Source organism: Geotrypetes seraphini, chromosome 3, assembly GCF_902459505.1.
Source record: "Geotrypetes seraphini chromosome 3, aGeoSer1.1, whole genome shotgun sequence".
NCBI lineage: Eukaryota > Metazoa > Chordata > Amphibia > Gymnophiona > Dermophiidae > Geotrypetes > Geotrypetes seraphini.
Window position 1 is genome coordinate 144,502,812 of NC_047086.1, and position 20,975 is coordinate 144,523,786.

The following is a 20,975-nucleotide window of genomic DNA, read 5'->3' on the forward strand; positions in this document are numbered from 1 at the left end:
CTTGGTGGGGGCATCAGCACCCATCCTCCTCTCCGCCCCCCCCCTCACTACCGTGCATGCGCGTGCCCCTATCCACGTACCTCTTTAATGTTCCCGGTGCAAGCAGCAACCCCAACCTGTTGCTCACACCAGCATTGGCTCTTCCTCTGACTTCACTTCCTGGACCCGCACCCAGGAAGTGATGTCAGAGGAAGAGCCGAAGTTGGTGTGAGCGGCAGGTTGGGGTTTGTTGCTCATGTTGGGAACGTTACAGAGGTACGAGGGAAGGGAAGAAGCGCGTGTGTGGCAGGAGTGGCTAGGGAAGGAGTAGAAGGGGGTGGGGGCAGAGAAGAGGGCAAGGGTGGGGCGCTACACCGATGAACCATTAATGCTCTAAACACCACTTTGCTACAGTGATTAGCACCAATAAGCACGATTCTCTAAAGAGCTTAGGCTCCTCTAATAGAGGCTCTTAAAATCTTGGCTTACATTACAAGTGCCTAAATTTTAAGCTAGGTGCCACTAAGTGCGATTCTGTAATGGGTGCCTACGAGTGACTGACGTGTTATTGTATAGGCGCCTATCAGTTTAGGTGCCCGTTATAAAATCCAGCCCTAACAGCCTCCAGATTGCTCTCTGGCATGCTCCAACTTAGGAAAACCCCTGGCAACAGAGGTGGGTTCTTAATGAAGTTTCTGTACTAAGCAGAATCACAGGAGATTGATGATCATTCACTGGAATCGTCTTACATACATGTTTATTCGTGGGACACCATTATTTTTAGTGGATTGCGTGTCAGTCTTTTACCATCTTCTACTACCCCATAAGCTATCTCATTCTTTTTTCTGATCGTTACCTTACATGATTAGAGTTGTAACAACCAAAGAACAAGTGTTGGGAGCATTAACAATGGAACAATAGTTCTTCCAATAGAAAAGAGAGAAAGCAAGTAACCTTCTTGATGCAAAGCCAAGCTGGGCCCCTTGCTTGTGGAATGTGCTCCTGTAGGGAGGTGCAGGAAGAACTAACACCCTGTTACAAAGCCATGTAAGGCTTTTTTTAAGAACCTGCCATGATGGTAGCAGGTCCAATGCTCATAGAATTCCTATGAGCGTTGGAGCTGTTACTGCCACGGCCAGCACTAAAAAACACCTTATGCGGGTTCATAAAAAGGGTGGGGTGGGGTAAATTATCTCCAGTTTTGTATGAGGCTGAAAGCTTGATTTTTTTGAACAATGTCTTTGATTAAGAACATAAGAAATGCCTTCACCGGATCAGACCTTAGGTCCATCTAGACCGGTGACCCGCACACGCGGAGGCTAAGCTAGGTGTTCCCTGATGAATCCCTTGTTTACCTGTATCCCTCAATGTGATTCGCAAGAAGGTGTGCATCCAATTTGCCCTTGAATCCCCGAATTGGGAAGTGAGGTGTTCTTTAATTATTATATTTTTAAAATTTTTATTGTTTACTTTAATCATTTACTGTAATGTACCCTGCTGGTATGCAGTTGTTCAAATTAAGTTAATCAGTCAATCAAGTATGCAAAAGTTGATGCAGTTTTCCTATGTAGATAACTTCTTATAATGAAACTAAATATCTGTTTAGAGCATTAATGTTTCATTGTGCAATGGTCAAGTAATATTGTGATATTGTATAAGTGCATGGAGTTAGATGGGTCTGTGATCTCTGAGCATCTATCTCTGTTGTACTTGTCTGTTGCCCTTTTACATTTTGCTCTTGAACTAAAGAGGTTATGACTTCTGAAGGATAAAGTTTTAGGCAAAGCATGTTAAGGAATATCTTTTAATATGAGTTTGAATTATATTTGACCTTTATTCATCTGCAAGCAGACACGTAGCCAGATGTCAGGTCTTGTGGAGACCTGAGCACCAAAGTGGGAGAGAGGGGCACAACATTTTGCCCTCCTCTGCTGCTGCCCCGGTGACTCTCACATACTTGAGCTGTTGGGGGTCCCCCAAGCTCCATCAGCAGGACTACTCTCCCACCTACAGCTTGCATGCTCCCTGGGTGGAGCTCCCCCTACCAGTAATTGCTCAGTTTCCAAAAAAAACTGAGCATGTGCAGGGGAAGAGCCTCTCTGTGCATGCTCGGTTTCACTGCCTGAGCGTGCACTAGGGGGAAGGGAGGTGCCCAGGGAACGTGCATGCTGTGGATGGAAGAGTGTCTCTGATAGAAGATCTTGAGGATCTTCACCAACTAGGGACTATACCAGCGGTCTCAAACTGAAACCCTTTGCAGGGCCACATTATGGATTTGTAGGTACTTGGAGGGCCATAGAAAAAATAGTTAATGTCCTATTAAAGAAATGACAATTTTGCATGAGAATTTATAAATCTTCCCCCCTCCCCACCAAAGGCCTGCATGTTCCACCCTTCTTTGCAGCATCCTCCAGCTCCCCCTAGCCTCCCGGTCTTTTTTTTTTTTTTTTAAATTCTTTATTCATTTTCAAATTGAACAGCAAGTGCACAAACTAATATATTATACAAGTTATTCCACAATAGCACATTAATCTCTACCATATAAAACTCTGTGATACATAAACCCCCCCCAACCACCCATCCTTTATCACATTTTCAATAGGAATAATTTCTGCTAATTACCGCAGCCTGCAGAGAGAATCGCCGGTTCCTTGCAGGCTGCCATTGGCCTCCGCATCACGTTCCCTCTATTGCGGTCCCACCTCTCCTCTGACATCAGGGGCATGATCGCCGCAGACGGAATGCGCTGCTGAGGACGACGGCAGCCTGCAAGGAATGCTACAGCACCGGCAATACTCTGCAGGCTGCGGTAATTAGCTGAAGGTAAGAGCGGGAGGCCAGGGGGGAAGCCAGAGGATGCTGCAAAGAGCGGGCAGCACTAATACAGACTGCGGGCCGCATGTGGCCCCTGGGCCACGAGTTTGAGACTGGGGGGAGACGGCAGGCCCCCATGGCTACATCCCTGTGTGCAAGCACCATCTGTCATATTTTTATCCTGTATAATTATAGCACTGATATTTCTCATCAGGTAGCTTGGTGTCTTCATTGTGTTATTTTCTCTTTTACAGAGCATGACGGAGTTTGCCCACCACATCAGGGGACAAAACAACTCTGTACGTACAACTCATCTGCAGTTTCCTGCACACACGACTGGAATTGTGACAAAAATCAGAAATGCTGTTTCTCTGGGTACCAGAAACAGTGTGTGACTTCTTTGGCAGGTAATGATAAGGATGGACGGCTGCTAGAAAGCCTACCAAGTCAGCTCACATCTGCCCTCATTATATCAAGTACTAATCACAGTAATATAATCCACTATAATGATCTATTTAGTCAGCAGATGTCAATTAACTTTATTTTGTTATCTCACCTCCCCCTATATGTATTCTTCTTCAGGGGCCCAGCAGCAGCAGGCGAGGTGGGGGGTTGGCGGGAGGGGGGGGTCTCTTATTTCTGCTGTTCTCCCCGCCAGTTAATCAGCTGAGCTGTCAGGACTTGGGGAGACCTGTGGCTCAGTTGATCGGGGCAGGAAGAGCAGCTTTGACAGAAGGAAGGAGCTATGCTTAGTGATTACCAGAGATTCTCTGCACAAATAGCCTGCATATAATTTGAATATTATTATGCTATTATTTTGAGAATCTTTCTCGAAATGGACAAAAAGTCTTTAAACGGCAAATGGCAGTCCCATTTATATGTAAACAAGAAACTGTGCAAATAAACAACCGCTGTGCAAGCTCAGCAGTGAAACACAGAACCTGTGTCAAGTTGGACAAGGGAAAATAGTACAATCCTTGTAGGGGTTAATGAGAGATTAATGTATGACCCTTTAGAAAATTTGTTGGACTGACAGAGGAGACAAGTTTGCACACTTAAGATCAAAGATTGAACTAGCAGTCGAAAAGAACAGAAATCAAAATAGTGTTTAATGGTACGAAGTTTCCATAAAATGAAAAAAACATTTTTTAACCTGAGCGTTAGTGTGATCTTCAAAAGTCAAGCTTCGGTCCAAGATTACACCTAGGATTTTGATGGTAGAATTAATTGGGTGGTCTGACTCATTTAATCTCAAAGAGGTATTTGTGATCTTGTTATTAGGACTTGCCAAAAAGAACTGAGTTTTATCCGAATTCAATTTTAATTTAAATTGCATAGTCCATTGTTCTACCTTAGTGAGGACAGATGAGATGAATTGTTCTGTCTCTTAAGTCAGTGAGGTTATGGGAATAATTGTAATGTCATCCGCATATATATATGATTTAAATTTTAAATTGGATAACATATTTCCTAATGATGCCATATAGCCATTGAAAAGTGAGGGGGAGAGTGGGGAGCCCTATGGAACCCCACAGGGATTTCACCAAGCCTGGGAGAAAGTTCCTTCACTGTAAACCTGGTACACACGGTTCTTTAGGAAACCGTATGTCCAGAAATGCCAATGGAATCAAGGCATCTAAGCAAAATGTTATGATCAACAAGGTCAAAGGCACTGCTAAGGTCAAACTGCAGTACCAATATGCTTTTTGCCTGGGAAAACAAATGGAAAAGATGATCAGTTATGAAAGCTAAAATTGTTTTGGTACTATGATTTGTATGAAAACCAGACTGAGAGTCGAGTAGGATATTGAACTTCTCTAAGTATTTCATGAGATCGATGTTAACCAGTCCTTCCATTAGTTTAAGAAAAAATGGTATGTTGGCAATAGGTCTGTAGTTGGCAGTCAAGGAAACAGACTCCTTAGAATTTTTAATAATAGGAGTCACAAAGATATAAGAACATAAGCAGTGCCTCTGCTGGGTCAGAGCAGAGGTCCATCATGCCCAGCAGTCCGCTCACACGGCAGCCCATGAGGTCCAGGACCTATATAATAATCCTCTATCTATACCCTTCTATCCTCTTTTCCTTCAGGAAATTGTCTAATCCCTTCTTGACCCCCCAGTACCGTACTCTGTCCTATCACACCTTCTGGAAGCGCATTCCAGGTGTCCACCACCCTTTGGGTGAAGAAGAACTTCCTAGCACTGGTTCTGAATCTGTCCCCTCTTAATTTTTCCGAATGGGCTCTTTTTCTTGTAGTTTTCGAAAGTTTGAAGAATCTGTCCCTCTCCACTTTCTCTATGCCCTTCATGATCTTGTAAGTCTCTATTATGTCCCCTCTAAGTCTCCGCTTCTCCAGAGAAAAGAGCCCCAGTTTCTCCAATCTTTCAGAATACCTTTTATCAATCGTGTCACTCTTTTCTGAACCCTCTCGAGTATTGCCATATCTTTCTTAAGGTACAGCGACCAATATTGGACACAGTACTCCAGATGTGAGCACACCATCGCCCGATCCAACGGCAGGAAAACTTCTTTCGTTCTAGTTGTAATACCTTTCTTGATAGTACCTAGCATTTTATTCGCTTTCTTAGCGCCCGCTGCGCACTGTGCCGATGGCTTCATTGTCTTGTCCACTATTACCCCCAAGTCCTTTTCTTGGGTACTCTCACCCATTAACAGCCCTCCCATCATATAGCTGTACTTCGGATTTCTGTTTCCTACATGCAAGACTTTACATTTCTCTACATTAAACTTCATCTACCATCTCGTCGTCCACTCTCCTAGTTTGTTCAGGTCCCTTTGTAAATCTTCGCAGTCCTCTTTAGTCCTAACTCCACTAAATAGTTTGGTGTCATCTGTGAATTTTATTACTTCGCACTTCGTCCCTGTTTCTAGATCATTTATAAATACATTGAGCAGCAGCGGTCCGAGTACCGACCCCTGCGGAACACCACTCGTGACCTTCCTCCAGTCCGAGCAGTGGCCCTTAACTCCTACCCTTTGCTTTCTACTCGCCAACCAATTTTTGATCCATCTATGTACGTCTCCTTCCACCTCATGGTTCTTCAGTTTCCATAGCAGGCGTTCATGGGGTACCTTGTCAAAGGCTTTTTGGAAATCTAAGTATACGATGTCTATGGGGTCCCCTTTGTCCATCTGTTTAATTCCTTCAAAGAAGTGCAATAAGTTCGTTAGGCACGATCTTCCCTTGCAGAAGCCATGTTGGCTTGTTTTCATAAGTTTATTCCTTTCTAGATGCTCATTGATGCTGTCTTTTATCAGCGCTTCCACTATTTTTCCTGGAACTGAAGTCAAACTTACCAGTCTGTAGTTCCCCGGGTCACCTCTCGATCCTTTTTAAAGATGGGCGTAACATTAGCTATCTTCCAATACTCTGGGATCACGCCTGTTTTCAGGGATAGATTACAAACCTGCTGTAGTAGTTCCGCTATTTCCTCCTTTCGTTCTTTCAATACCGTAGGGTGGATTCTGTCCTGGCCCGGAGATTTTTTTCAGTTTTTAATCTATCTATCTGCTTGTGTACGTCTTCAAGGCTTACCTCCATGGATGTTAATTTTTCTGCTTGATCTCCTTTGAAGATTTTTTCAGGTTCCGGCACGTTGGATGTGTCCTCTTTTGTAAATACTGACAAAAAGTACATGTTTAGTCTATCTGCCACTTCTTTTTCCTCCTTCACCACTCCTTTCCTATCTCCGTCATCCAGTGGTCCCACCTCCTCCCTTGCCATCTGCTTCCCTTTAACATTCTGAAGAACGGTTTGAAATTTTGTGCTTCCCTGGCTAGGCTCTCTTCATATTCTCCTTTGCTCTTCTAACCACGAGGTGACATTCTTTTTGATGCTTCCTGTGCTCTTTCCAGTTCTCCTCAGTTTTGTCCTTTTTCCATTCCGGAATGAATTCTTGTTATCTCTTATCGCTTTCTTCACTTCTTTAGTTATCCACGCCAGGTCTTTTGTTCGGCTCTTTTTGCACCCTTTTCTAAATTTGGGGATATACAGATTTTGCGCCTCGCTCACCGTGTCCTTGAATAAAGACCAGGCTTGCTCTACAGTCTGTGATTTCTTTGAGCTGTTCCTAAGTTTCTTCCTTACCATTACTCTCATCGCTTCATAGTTTCCTTTCTTGAAGTTAAAAGTTGTCGCTGTGGTTCTCTTTCCCTTCAATATTCCTACTTCAACTTTGAACTTGATCATATTGTGATCGCTGTTTCCCAATGGTTCCACTACTTCCACTTCCTTTGCAGGTCCTCTTAGTCCATTAATTATTAGATCCAGAGTGGCATTCCTTCTCATCGGTTCTCTGACAAGCTGCTCCATGAAGCAGTCCGTATAGCCTCCAGGAATCTGGTCTCCGTAGCGGTTTGTGAGTTTCCAAGACTCCAGTCTATCCTGGGATAGTTGAAGTCTCCCATAACAATCGTGTTACCGCTTTTGCATTCTCACTTCATCTCAGCTTTCATTTCTTCATCGTTTGCTTCGGTTTGCCCAGGTGGACGATAGTACAGGCCCATCTTTATCTCAGGCCCTTTCCTTCCCGGTATTTTAACCCATAGTGATTCCAATTTGTTGGTCGTTGCTGCTGTGCCACTCTGATATGTGCCAGTACGCGTGCATAAAGAAACCCAATTAAAGAGTTCAGCCTTGAAGGAGATAGGGGCTGATATCATAATAGTCGGTGGACAGTTATCGAATAGACAATTGGGATTTTACATATTTTGAATACAGCTTGAGGAATTGGTTCCAGTCTGGATTTTCAAAATGATTCCAGATCATATCAACAACTGAACTTTCTTTTCCTAAAGGAATTAGAGCGATTGGTAAATCTGAGTTTGAACCTACAAGAGACGATCTCAAATTATGAATTTTTGGAGCAAAATAGTCGGTTAAATTTGTAGAAGAAGGTGGAAAATCTGTATTAGAACGTTTATATAAATCAATATCAAACAAAGAATTGACTATTCTGAAAAGTTCTTTACTATTTATAGTAGGAGAATTAATTTTTTGAAAGTAATGTTTGCAATGCTTTTCTTTTATATTCTTTAACCTTAAGTCGCCAAATAAGTCTGTCCTCATCTTTACCTGATTAACACCATATTCTTTCCAATTTATGTAATTCTCACTTTAAAACCATTAAATCAGTATCATACCAGCTATCTGATAAATGTTGTCTTTTCCTTCTAGAATAATGCCTAGGGTAGAGAATGACACGGGGAAAAAAATCTGTCCCCATCACTGCACCGTCTCCGGCCCACCATCCTCTGCAACGCCCCGTCACCACCGTTCCCTTCACCGCCCCGTCCCACCATCCCTTTCACCGCCCCGTCACCGCCACCGCCACTGCCATCCCATTCACCGCCCCGTCACCGTCCCCGCAGCATCCATATAAGCTTCAGTACTGCGAAACACCATGAAGACAGAAGAGAGTCCTGCCACTACTACTACTGCACTGAGAATCTGTTTCAGTGCCTCTGCCCTGTAGTAAAAACAGAACATAAAATAAATCAATTGACTTGTCCTCCCTTGCAATGTTCCCCCATGTTCACCTATAGCTCAAATCAGGTCAATTGTGCACACTAAAAATGCAGGAGGATCTGGAATGTGAGCGCAGGCAGGCAGTGATACAAAAACAGCAGACACCCGACCGATTGCAGCGTTCCACCATCTCCCTCCCTCCACCTCACCTTAGATGTAGAATATGCCGGCTTTCTTTTTCGCCCAGCCGCATGTGCGGCTGCTCATTTCTTCAATATTCTCCTCTGACGCAACCGGAAACTGGAAGTTGCAAGAGAGGAGAAGATTGAACAACTAGAGCAGCCACACGTGCGGCTGGGCGAAAAAGAAAGCCGGCATACTCTACATCAGTGTTTTTCAACCTTTTTACACCCATGGACCGGCAGAAATAAAATAATTATTTTGTAGATCGGCAAACTACTAGGACTAAAATTTTAAAATCCTGTTTCCGCTCCATCTCCGCAAACTCAGTCACCTCAGTAACTATAGAAAAATAGACAAATATAGTGCAAAATATAGACAGCAGATATAAATTCTCAAAACTGACACATTTTGATCACTAAGTTGAAAATAAAATAATTTTTCCTAGCTTTGCTGTCTGGTGATTGATTTCATGAGTCTCTGGTTGCGTTTCCTTCTGTCTGTGTATCCTTTCTTTCTTTCTGCACTCAGGCCCAAGAATTGTCCCTTTCTATTCCCTCCCTCTTTCCTTCCTATGTCCTTAGTGCCCCCGGTGCCTCCTTCCCATGTCTTTAGTGCCCCAGTGCCTCCTCCCAATGTCCTTAGTGCCCCTTCCTGTCTTTAGTGCCCCTAGTGCCTTCTTCCCATGTCTTTAGTGCCCCTAATGCCTCCTTCCTATGTCCCTCTCACTGCCTCCCCTCTGGCCTCGGTCTGCAAATTCTCAGCATGTGCAGCGTGCTAGGATGAGCCTGCCTGGCCAAATACAATAATGCAGTAGATATTCTGGTTTTAGACCCACCTTTAGAGCAGGACTACCCGGTAAAGCTTTTAAACCATGATTCCCATCCACCATACCAAGAATTTTTGTCCCACCCCCCAACCCCAAAGCCTGCCTGCCTGTCTACCTTTCTCCCTCCCTAGCCAAAGCCAGCCTGCTGCCTCCCTGCTGCTAAAAAAAAAAAAAAAAAGCTTCCCTCTTCCTCTTCTCCTTCTCTTACCGCCATGCTGCAGCTGCTAAAGCCGGAAATCTTCTTTCCGACTCAATTCTGAAGTCGGAGAGGACATTCTGGGCCAGCCAGGCAGCGATTGGCTGGCCCAGAATGTCCTCTCCGACGTCAGAATTGATGTCGTAAAGACTTCCTGTTGGCTTTAGACTGAGAGCAGGGGAAAAAGAGAGGCCTTTTTTTTTTTTTTTGCGCAGACCGGCAGAAATTCAACCAGCAGTTGAGGAACAGTGCTAAGGTAAGGTGTAGGGAGGGAGATGGCGGGGACCGCATGATCTTGATTGCCTCACTGCGGGGACAAGTCCATTCACCACTCCATGGGGCGGTGAATGGCCTTGTTCCCGTCCCGCAGAGGCCACTATTTTTTCTTCCCCGTTTCGGCGGGTTACCCGCGGCTAGCCGCGGGTAACCGCCACCGTGTCATTCTCTAGCCTAGGGCCTTTGATGGTGCCTTTGATGTGCCTAAGTGTCTCCTACCTCTAGGTGCCGCTCTGCAGAATTCCTCCAATAGTGTAATTTGAGATTAGGACTGAATTTTCACAACTATATAATCTTGGAATAGCCAGTAGCATATTTCTTTCATTTGGATTGTTTTGGTTGCAGTATGCATTATATACAAAATAACTCTTGGGGAACTTATATACACAGAGATATTTGCTTTCTTCTAGAAAAACCGGGACGTTGCCCAAAAGCTACAACAGGGACCAAGATGAAAAACAATTGTCAAGATACATGCAACAGTGACAGAGACTGTCCTGGAAATGATAAGTGCTGCATGGGGACTGCAGGACGTGCCTGCAAGGTACTGGGTCTTTCTACTCATAACGATGTGTAATAGTGCACACATTAGTTCTGTTGCATTCCTAAATGTACAGTGCATGGTATAATATTATCTAAACTAGGCTTGCTTTTCTGAAGTAGGCTGTGAAAACTGTAAGGCTGTTTATTATTATTTACAATTCTTGATATACTGCAATAAAGCCACTATTTGGCATCTGTGTGGTTTACAACCAAGTAATTTATCAGGTACTCTAAGGGGAAGATTCTCAAAACTTTAACATGGTCACTAAACCGGTTCCAGCCAGTTTAGCATTCATGTATTTTAGCCACGGATTATCAAAATGGCTCAATGTAGTCTTTTTCGAGCTTCCTAGCAGTCTCCGACTGCCATGCAAATATATTATAATGAAGTGATTAAATTTAAATGAGCACACTGGGTGATTCTCTATTATCGCTGAGTAATTCCCTATACTCGCTGTCCTACATATGCGAGCAAAACTTTCCGGCAGGTCTAAGCCTTCCTAGCCTTACTTTCTTTCAGTGGCTGAGTGCTGAGTGGCTCAGGCATTGACAGGAAAGTAAGGCGCGACAGGTCAGACCTGCCTGAAAAATTTGCTGCCATCATGCAACCTCCCTGGCAGTGGGAGGGATGCCCACTACCTCCTACCGCTGCTGTTAAACAATCAACAACCCCCCCCACCCAAGCAGCGGGAGTAATGCCCACTCCCTCATGTCACTGCCATTAAGCAAACCCCCACACCCCCCAGCAGTGGGAAGGATGCCCACTCTCTCCAGCTGTTGCCATTATGCTCCTGACCCCATCCCCACCCCCTTACCTTGTTTACGAAGGCCAGTTGAAGGGATGCCCACTCTCTCCGGCTAGTAGGCCTGTCTCTTCAAAATGGCAGGACTTCCCATCCCCAGTGCATCCTGGGATGCGCTGGGGAGGGGAGGGGCCCAAGGCTCTGACTGGCCCAGGTTGCTTAATGTCCCTCACAGGATGCACTTCAACTAATAGCCAATCTGTTGATCAAAACGGGAAAGATTCCGGAGGACTGGAAGGTGGCAAATGTTACGCCGTAAAGGTTTGAGGGGAGACTCTGGAAACTATAGACCGGTGAGTCTGACCTCAGTATCGGGAAAGATGGTAGAGGTCCTGATAAAGAACCGCATCATTGATCACCTTGAAGTACATGGTCTGATGAGGATTAGCCAGCACGGTTTCAGCAAAGGCAGATCTTCGCCAAAACACTGTCCTCTCAAAAGATTCCTCGATAGAACTTTCGCCTTCCAAGCAGCCAAGTCGAACCCATGGCTCGCCCAGATGATACTCGAGGCCCCCACTTACCTTGCCTTCAGAAAACTACTAAAAACTTACCTATTCAGCAAACACGACCCTTAATAATCCCTTCACCCCACATAACACCTGCCCCACCCCTGCCCCTTCCTCCTTCACCAGACCCTCCCTTTTTCCCACTCTCTACTTCCCTTATCTAGTTCGATCAAAGCTGCAATTTCTGTTAAATTGTTGTAAATCTTCCCTTCATTGCAGACTGTTGTAAATTGCTGTAATTTCATTGCTGACTGTTGTAAATTGTTGTAATTTATCGTAAATCTGCTTGTAATTTATTGTAAATCTGCTTGTAATTTGTTGTAAATCTGCTTGTCAATGCAGGTCATTTGCTAATTGATGTAAACTGCCTAGAACTCGCTGGGTATGGCGGTATATAAGAATAAAGTTATTATTATTATTATTATTAAACTTGCTGCACTTTTTCGAGGGAGTAAACAGGCAGAAAGACAAGGGCTACCCGGTCAACATTGTATATCTGGACTTTCAGAAGGCATTCAACAAGGTTCTGCATGAACGACTACTTTGGAAAATTACGAGCCATGGAATCGAGGTTGAAATATTCATGTGGATTAAAAACTGCCTGGAGCATAGGAAACAGAGAGTGGGAGTAAATGGACAATACTCGGACCGGAAGAGCATCACCAGTGGGTTGCCGCACGGCTCGGTGCTAGGACCCATACTCTTCAATATCTTTATAAACGATCTGGACATAGGTATGAAGAGCAATATGAAGTTATTCAGAGTAGTGAAGCCGCAGGGGGATTGCCAAGATCTGCAACGTGACATAATCAGGCTCGATGAATGAGTATCGACATGGCAGATGAGGTTCAACATGGATATGTCTAAAGTGATGCATGTTGGTAACAAAAATCTCATGCACAAATACAGGATGTCCAGGGTGATACTTGGAGAGAATCCCAGGAAAGGGACTTGGGAGTTCTGATCGACAAGTCAATGAAGCTGTCCACACAATGTGTGGCGACAGCGAAAAGGGCGAACAAAATGCTAGGAATGATAAAGAAGGGGATCACGAATAAATCGGAGAAGGTTATCATGCCGCTGTAACGGGCCATAGTGCGCTCTCTCCTGGAGTACTGCGTACAGCACTGGTCGCTGTACATACAGAAAGACTCGGTACTATTCGAAAGGGTCCAGAAAGAGCGACTAAGATGGTTAAAGGGTTGGAAGAGTTGCCGTACAATGAAAGATTAGAGAAACTGGGCCTCTTCTCCCTCGAACAGAGGAGATTGAGAGGGGATATAATTGAAACATTCAAGGTACTGAAGGGGATAGACTTAGTAGATAAGGGCAGGTTGTTCACCCTCTCCAAGATAGGGAGAACGAGAGGGCAATCTCTAAAGTTGAAAGGGGATAAATTCCGTACAAATGTAAGCAAGATCTTCTTCACCTAGAGAGTGGTAGAAAACTGAAACGCTCTTCCGGAGTCTGTCCTAGGGGAAAACACTCTCCAGGGATTCAAGACAAAGTTAGACAAGTTCCTGCTGAACAAGGATGTGTGCTGGTAGGGCTAGTCTCAGTTAGGGCGCTGGTCTTTGACCAAAGGCCACCGCGTGAGCGGACTGCTGGGCATGACGGACCACTGGTCTGACCCAGCAGCGTCAATTCTTATATAAGGTTTGGAACATCATTTCCACAAGATTCACAAACTCTTGCATCTCAAAATTATTGTACTTGGACAACTGGGTCTCACACAAGATATCTCAGAACCCAATGCTTGCTTGCTCAATATCCTATTGTTTTTGGCTATCAAAAATATATTGCATTGCTGGAAAAACTTAGACAAAGTAAAGTTCATGGTATGGTGGAACACAGCATCATTCCACCAGTTCATTCCTTAAAATCTGGAGTCCTATCCAATGTGCCCTCTAAGGGTTGATGAGGTGTGTGCAAAAAAAAATATGCATGAGCGACAAGCCGCGCATGCGCACTCCTATCTGCTCCGAGGAGAACGACAAGCGCCGGATCCAACGTCCCTATCCCACGCCTTCTTGAATTCAGACAGTCTCTGACTCCACCATTTCTTCCAGGAGACTATTCCACGCATCTAGCACCCTTTCTGTAATAAAGTATTTTCTTAGATTACTCCTGACCCTATCACCTCTTGACAGCTGCAAAGAATCGTATCCAGTATTTCTGAGCCATGCGATGCTTACATAGGTTCAAGATGACTTATATAAGGAATTACAAAATGTGTATGCTACATTATACTGTAGCAGTTTGAGGAGGACAGAGTTAGGAACGGAGTAATGGGGAAGGGAGGATTGAGGTTCCATGACTATACTGGTTGAGCACTTCAGTATGGGATTTAGTGATACTAGGGGTTTCAAATTAGTTGTCTATAGTGTTTATGCTTTCAAAGAATAGAGTTTTTTTATTTTTTTCATAATCTGTTGTAAAATGTTTGCATCCTTATGTCAGTTGGGAAACGTTTGGTGCCTATGCTTAGATTACACCTGAGCCTATCACCTCTTAACTTCATCCTATGCCCTCTCATTGCAGAGCATCCGTTCAAATGAAAGACTCGTCTATTGAGCAAGCAATTTACGTATGTATTTCAAAGTCTCTTATCATATCTCTCCCCGCCTGCCTTTCCTCTAAAGTATATTCAGTAAAGCCGTGGTTTATGGGTATAATTCATTCCAGAAGCATGCTTGTAATCTAAAGCACTCATATATCAAAACAAATTTCCCCATAGAAAATAATTGAAACTCAGATGATTCGTTCTACAACCCAAAACTTTAATACAAAATACACCGAAAACATGCTTGTAATCCAAAATACTTGTATATCAAAGCAAATTTTCCCATAAGAAATCATGGAAACTCAGAAGATTTGTTCCAAAACCCCAAACTTTAATATAAAATACTATACATACTTGTATTGCAAGACCTTGCTGATTTAAAACAGTCACTACATTCCTGCAGCATCAGACAGAGAACCATCGGCTCAGTTGTGATGATGTGATGCGTGTAGACTGTATGTACTTGTATTGCAAGACTTTGCTCCTTTAGAACAGACACTACACTCTTGCAGTGTCAGGGAGAGAAGAACAATCGGCTCAGTTGTGATCATGTGACACGTGTATACTATATGTACTTTGTGGCCACCAGGCCATGGACTAGGCTGATAGCGCCCCAAGTGGACCACAGGAAAACTGCGCTGGTGCGCTGCTCGATAAGGAGACAGCCCCACAGGCAAAATATCAAATAAAACAGTGAAGTGGAAACCAGGTAATTAATCAAAATCCTATCTAGGGTTCTTTATTTCTCCAAAAATCAGAGTGGCAAACAAGAAACAAAAAGACAAAATTCAAAGCAAAAATCCTGGTCAGCGAATCAGGATATCCAAAATCCCTGTGCCTTAGCAAGTTTGGCACAGCTTTCTATAGCTAGGCCTCGCCTGGGCCTAGGCCTTACTCTGAAGAGAGATAATCCCACTTAACACAGTGAAAAAACAAAACCTTCAGTGCATTACTTCCACAACACCAAAAGAAAAGTTCAGGAGGCCCTCAGCTCTCTGCTCCTGAGCTGGGGCAGGAGAACTGCCATGTTTGTCTTCACACAATATCAAATATTCCCACCCGAGGTCTTCACAAGCTTCTCCCTCAATAGTATAGTTCTCATTTCCTGGGCTTTACTGCACTCAAATAAAAACAATGCAGTTCAAACAAAAAAAACCCAAAACAAAACATTCCTTCAGCAAACAAAATGAGAAAACATCAGTAATAGTCCTTTATGAAATTGCAGCTAGAGAGCCCTGCCCCCCACCTGGAGCCTTGCCTTGGGCCTCAGCAGTGCTGTGAGCCCATGCAGCAAAAAAATGAGAAAAAAAACCTTTCATACCAGGCCACAGGCTGTAACACAAGTCCTATTAATTGTTCACACAAAATTCCACAATAGTTCAGTTCTGAGCAGTAGTTAGCTATGAAAACTTCCCACAAACACAGGTTTAGAGCTCAATTAGCCTTACAGGCAACTCCTATTTCCATAGCTTCAGGGTCTGGAAATACCTGATGTCCATTTCTTCTACTTGAGGTATGGCCTCAACTCCTTGGTCTGGAGCTAAAAGCTCCAGATTATTAAGTTGCTGTGGTCTGACTGGCTGCTGAGCACTGGAGAGAGGACCCTTTCCCTTCCTTGTCATCTCTGATTCTGAAGGGAAAGTAGCTGGCTTTTCAGGTGGAAAGACAGGCCCTGCTCTCAGTTAGAGAGTTGCGCGGGGACAGAAATCTCACCCGTCCCCACCCATAGTCTGGCATCTCTGTCTTCTTCCCTGCCAGCGTCTTCTCCCCTCTCTCTCTTCCCCATTTCCTTTCAGCGTCCTTCTCCCCCATCTTCCCCATGTCCTGTCAGCATCCTTCTCCCCCCTCTGTTTTCCACATGTGCTTTCAGTGTCCTTCTCCCCTGTCTTCCCCATATCCTTTCAGCATCCTTCTCCCCCTCTGTCTTCCCCATGTCCTTTCAGCGTCCTTCTCCCCCCCTCCCGTCTTCCCCATGTCCTGTCAGCATCCTTCTCCCCCCCTCTGTCTTCCACATATCCTTTCAGCGTCCTTCTCCCCCCTTCCCGTCTTCCCCAGTGCTTTCAGCGTCCTTCTCCCCCCTCGGTTTTACCCATTTTCCTTAAGTGTCTTTTCTTCTCCACTCCACCTTTCTTCCCTTTCTCCCTCCCTGCCCCTTACCTTTGTGGCGCTTCCCCATCCGACCGACAACAGAACAGGCCCGGTCGGACAAACCTCCCTGCTCTGTAGCCGCAACATCTAAATTACCTTCTTACTGGAGTATAAGAAGGTAATTTAGATTTGCGGCTACAGGGCAGGGAGGTTTGTTGGCCGGGCCTGATCTCGGTCGATCGGGGGAAGCGCCACAAAGGGGACCTGACCGGCTGTGCACACTCCCCCCCCCCCCATGGCTGCACCCGGGGCGGACCGCCCCTTGCTTTGGTACGCGACTGCCTTTCCCTACCTGCCCTGCCACACACAGACGACCGGAAATCTTCCCGATGTCAGCACTGACGTCGGAGGAAGGGAGGGCTTTGCTTAAGCCATTCTTCTGACGTCAGCGCTGACATCGGGGAAGACTTCTGATTGGCTATGTGTGCTGCAGCAGGGCAGGCAGGAAGGAAATGGAAAATGAGGCCTCGCAGCAGGGCAGGTAGGAAAGGCTTTGAACCCCGCGGGATCCCCGCGACCCTAGGGGGCGTCCCCACGGGATCCCCGCAACCCTAGGGGGCGTCCCCACGGGATCCCCACGACCCTAGGGGGCGTCCCCACGGGATCCCCGTGACCCGAAGGGGGAACCCGCGGGATCCCCGTCGTCCCCGTTCCCGTGCAGTTCTCTACTCTCAGTGTGCCTGTGCTGTTCTGAGGCTCTCTTGGGCTCCCCCTATGGATGTTGTGGCAACTGCAGGGTTTTCTTACAGGAGTATCCTGTCTAAACCTAATATTCACAGGCTTAGGAGCAAACCTAGCAGAGCTGGGATGAGTTACCATGTCCTCAGCTTCTGAATAATCAGATAGGACCTCATCCTCAGCGGATTCCTCCCTAGTGTACTCAAGGAACCTAGGCTGCTGGGCTCTGCGGGGCTTGGGAACAACTTTCCTAGCCCTGTCTCTGTCTCTCCTGGGGTTTCTAGCTGGGAACACGTCAGGCACAGAGTCTGACTGGTCACAACTTATATTGCAAGACTTTGCTCCTTTAGAACAGTCACTAGACTCTTGCAGTGTCAGAGAGAGAACAGTTGTGATGATGTGACATGTGTAGACTGTATGTACTCGTATTGCAAGACATTGCTTGTATATCAAGTTAAAATTTAATAAAATGTTTTGCTTGTCATGCAGAACACTTGCAAACCAAGTTACTAATGTAAGGTTTTACTTTATATTGAGATCTGTTAGTCTGTCCCCAAACACCTTATGACAAAGACTACGCACCATTTTAGTCACCTTCCTCTGGACTGACAACATCCTTTTTATATCTTTTTGAAGGTGTGGTCTCCAGGATTGTACACAATATTCTATAGCTCACCTAAGTCTTATAAAGGGGCATCAACACCTCCTGGCCACACCTCTTCCTATGCACCCTAGCATCCTTCTAGCTTTTGCTGTCACCTTTTCAACCTGTTTGGCCACCTGTTTGTAGAAGGAATGAAGTATAAGAAAAAATGCCCAAAGAAATGATTTACCAGTCATGATCCACTGTTTATATATGGGTAGTTCTAGAACAGTGGTTCTCAACCCTTTCCTGGAGTACCACCAGCCAGTCAGGTTTTTGAGATAGCCCTAATGAATATGCATGAGAGAGATTTGCTTATAATGGAGGTGACGGGCATGCACATTCATTAGGGCTAGTGGCGTAGTAAGGGGGAATGCGGACCACCCCTGGCGCCATCTTCATGGGGCACCAGCTCCTCTCCTCCTCTCTGCCCCCCCAGCGTACCTCTTGAAATGTTTGCTGGCTGGAGTAGCATCTTCCACCTGCTGCTCGTGCTGTCTTCGGCTCCCTTCTGACATCACTTCCCCATCACAGGCTATGTGACATAAGAAAGGAGCCTAGGCTGGCATGAGCAGCAGGTAGAAGATGCTCACGCATCTTCAAGCATTTCAAGCAGGTACATGTGAGGCGGAGGGCACTCAAGCAATGGGGAAGAGTGGGGGGGGGGAGGGGGTGCACAGCGTGGTGGGGAAGAGCGAGGGGCATGGTAGGGGGTGCACATGGCATGGTGGGGAAGAGCAGGGGACACACAGCACAACAATGCTGGGCGCCACCACTCAGGCGCCAACCTCCCTAGCTATGCTACTGATTAGGGCTATCCTGAAAATCTGACTAGCTGGTGGTCCTACAGGAGAGGGGTGGGAACCACTGTTCCAGCATTATGAACACTAGTCCGGAGGTTTGCAAATTATTGGGCGTAGTTATCAACGTGGGCTACTGTTAAGATTTTACTACTTTAACACTGGTGCTATTTTAGCAAAGGTCCTGTTCTATGCAACAAGACCTAGTTACTAATAACTGGGATTAACAATAAAATAATTTGTCCTAATGGTAGCCCTCACTGATAATTCCTCCCCCCCATGATGTATCACTTTATTACCTTCCATACTTGAATGTAACACACCCTGAGGCACCAGTGAAACTAAAAATAAATACATTTGGATTATTCCACTTTTTTATATAAAATCTGATGCCGATTATCTTGGCTCTTCCTTTCTCATGTTTCAGCAGCGGAAGGAGGATTCCAGCCACTGAATAACCTGCGAACCAGAACGGGCCTGTCTATGACTCTGGAGAACAGGAGACACTTTCAAATGCAAACTAAATTTCTATGAAGCTGGAGCCTGGCTGCATTATTTTATAACTATTCTAGTAATTGCTAATTTTCTATATTTTGTTTTCTAATAGTGCTATAAAGGGGCTACTAGGGCATTGTATTTGTCTAAGTGAGATGTGACCATACAAAACAGACTAGGCCAGTTGTACTGAAATGCACCATTTCTTCATGAGGGATAGTTCTTATTGACAGGCCATTCCTGTCTTAGCTGATTGTCTATAAGCTATAGTCTGTACTTCTTTAACTCTCTAAAATGCAGAAACTACATAATTTCCTAAGGTTATATGATGGCTCTCTCTCTGCTTTCCTTAACTGTTTGTCCTTCTGCGATGTTCACACCATGGGGTATGTCTACTTAAGAGTGCTAGGAAATAGGTTCCGTGCCTACTAATGTGGGACTTTACTGCATGCGAAACCCCCTTTCCAGCACACCCAGGAAATAGGGCTTTTCCAGGTATTTATTTTTCAGATCATGTGCTATGGGCATGCTAACCAGTTAAAGCACGCAAAACGTGCCCATTCTTCACCCTGACACACCCCTCCTCTCCCCAAAATATATATATAGATAATGCACACAGTGAATGCAAAAAGGTTATTTATCACAAAACACTTTAACATGCTTTGTGGTAAGAGATTTCACACATGCTGAGTATGCATTAGGGCTCAACACCATTTAGTAGACATACCCCCATGAGTTACTGCACTAATTGAATAGTATAAATAAAAGTTAATAAAAAAGAGGCAAGTTTTGTTATTGGACTAACTAGAAAATGGTTGGATTAGCTTTCAAAGGTAATCCTTCTTCAGATCAGAGATCAGCAAATGAAGGCAGCTATCAGAGTAAAACATCAAAGTATTCAAATGACAGCCTTACAGAAAAGGGGAGGGGAGACTGAAAGAAGGTATAAACCACTTTGTGGAGTGTGTTGAGGAAAAAGCAAACATGCTAAACATATACTTCTGTTCGGTGTTCATGGAAGAAATATCAGAAGGGCCACAATTGGTTAGCAAAGTTACATCTGAGAATGGAGTGGATACCGCACCATTACATTACATTACATTACATTACATTAGTGATTTCTATTCCGCTTGTGCCTTGCGGTTCTAAGCGGATTACAAGTTAGAAGACTGGACATTTCCAGTAGCATTGCAGTACATATAATCAAGAATGCGTTAAGTTACAATTGTTGTTCTGGACTTTTCCAGGATAAATTGGTAGTAGATATTAGATAGTGATAGGTTGTTTAGACGAATAGAGATAATATTGTCCGGATTCTGCTGTTTAGACGAATAGAGATAATACTGTCCGGATTCGGGTGTTGCTGGTGGTGGTGTTAGGGTAGTCATGAGAGCATTTTCTAATACTTTTGTGAGGTTATGATGATGTGAAATGTTTTTTGAAGAGATGAGTTTTGATTTCTTTTCGGAATGCTTTAATGTCTATTGATTTGGTCAGTAGATTGGTGATGGTAGTATCGATCTTTGCTGCCTGTGTCGCTAAAAGGCTGTCATATAGTTTCTTTCGTCGTGTTCCTTTGAGAGGGGGGTGAGTGAATAGGCTCTGAGTTCTCCTTAATCTGTGTGAGAGGTTACGGTGTAGTCTGTTGTTTAGGTAGCTGGGTGCTGTTCCATGTATTACTTTGTATAGTAGACAGTAGAATTTGAACTGGGATCTTGCTTTTATTGGTAGCCAGTGTGAATCTAGGTATGCTTTGGTGATGTGGTCATATTTGCCTAGTGAGTAGATGATTCTGAGGGCTGTGTTCTGAACTGTCTGTAATTGTTTTATCATGTAATTTGGGCATGATAGGTATAGGCTGTTACAGTAATCTACAATACTCAGTACTAGGGATTGTACTAATATCTTGTATTGATCTTTGTTGAAGAATTTTCTTATTTTTCTTAGGTTACGTATTGTGAAGAATGCTCTTTGGATGATTTTGTGGATTTGAGATTGCATTGTGCAGTTTCTGTCTAGTTGAATTC

At 44.6% G+C, this 20,975-nt stretch overlaps 1 protein-coding gene across 4 annotated transcripts in view; it reads left to right on the plus strand.

The window, feature by feature from the left end:
- Positions 1 to 19,729, plus strand: part of LOC117357694 (balbiani ring protein 3-like) — a 67,115-nt gene extending 47,386 nt beyond the window's left edge. Inside the window, exons 7-10 of one of the 4 annotated variants that reach the window (XM_033938649.1) lie at positions 3,048 to 3,200; positions 10,177 to 10,310; positions 14,163 to 14,208; positions 18,881 to 19,728. In XM_033938649.1, coding sequence (XP_033794540.1) covers positions 3,048 to 3,200; positions 10,177 to 10,310; positions 14,163 to 14,195 — 320 coding nt within the window. In that variant the 3' untranslated portion in view covers positions 14,196 to 14,208; positions 18,881 to 19,728. Of the gene's footprint in view, positions 1 to 3,047; positions 3,201 to 10,176; positions 10,311 to 14,162; positions 14,209 to 18,880 lie in introns of all 4 variants that reach the window. The other 3 variants (XM_033938645.1, XM_033938646.1, XM_033938648.1) reach the window with 3 other exon arrangements.
- The last annotated feature ends 1,246 nt before the right edge of the window (positions 19,730 to 20,975 follow it).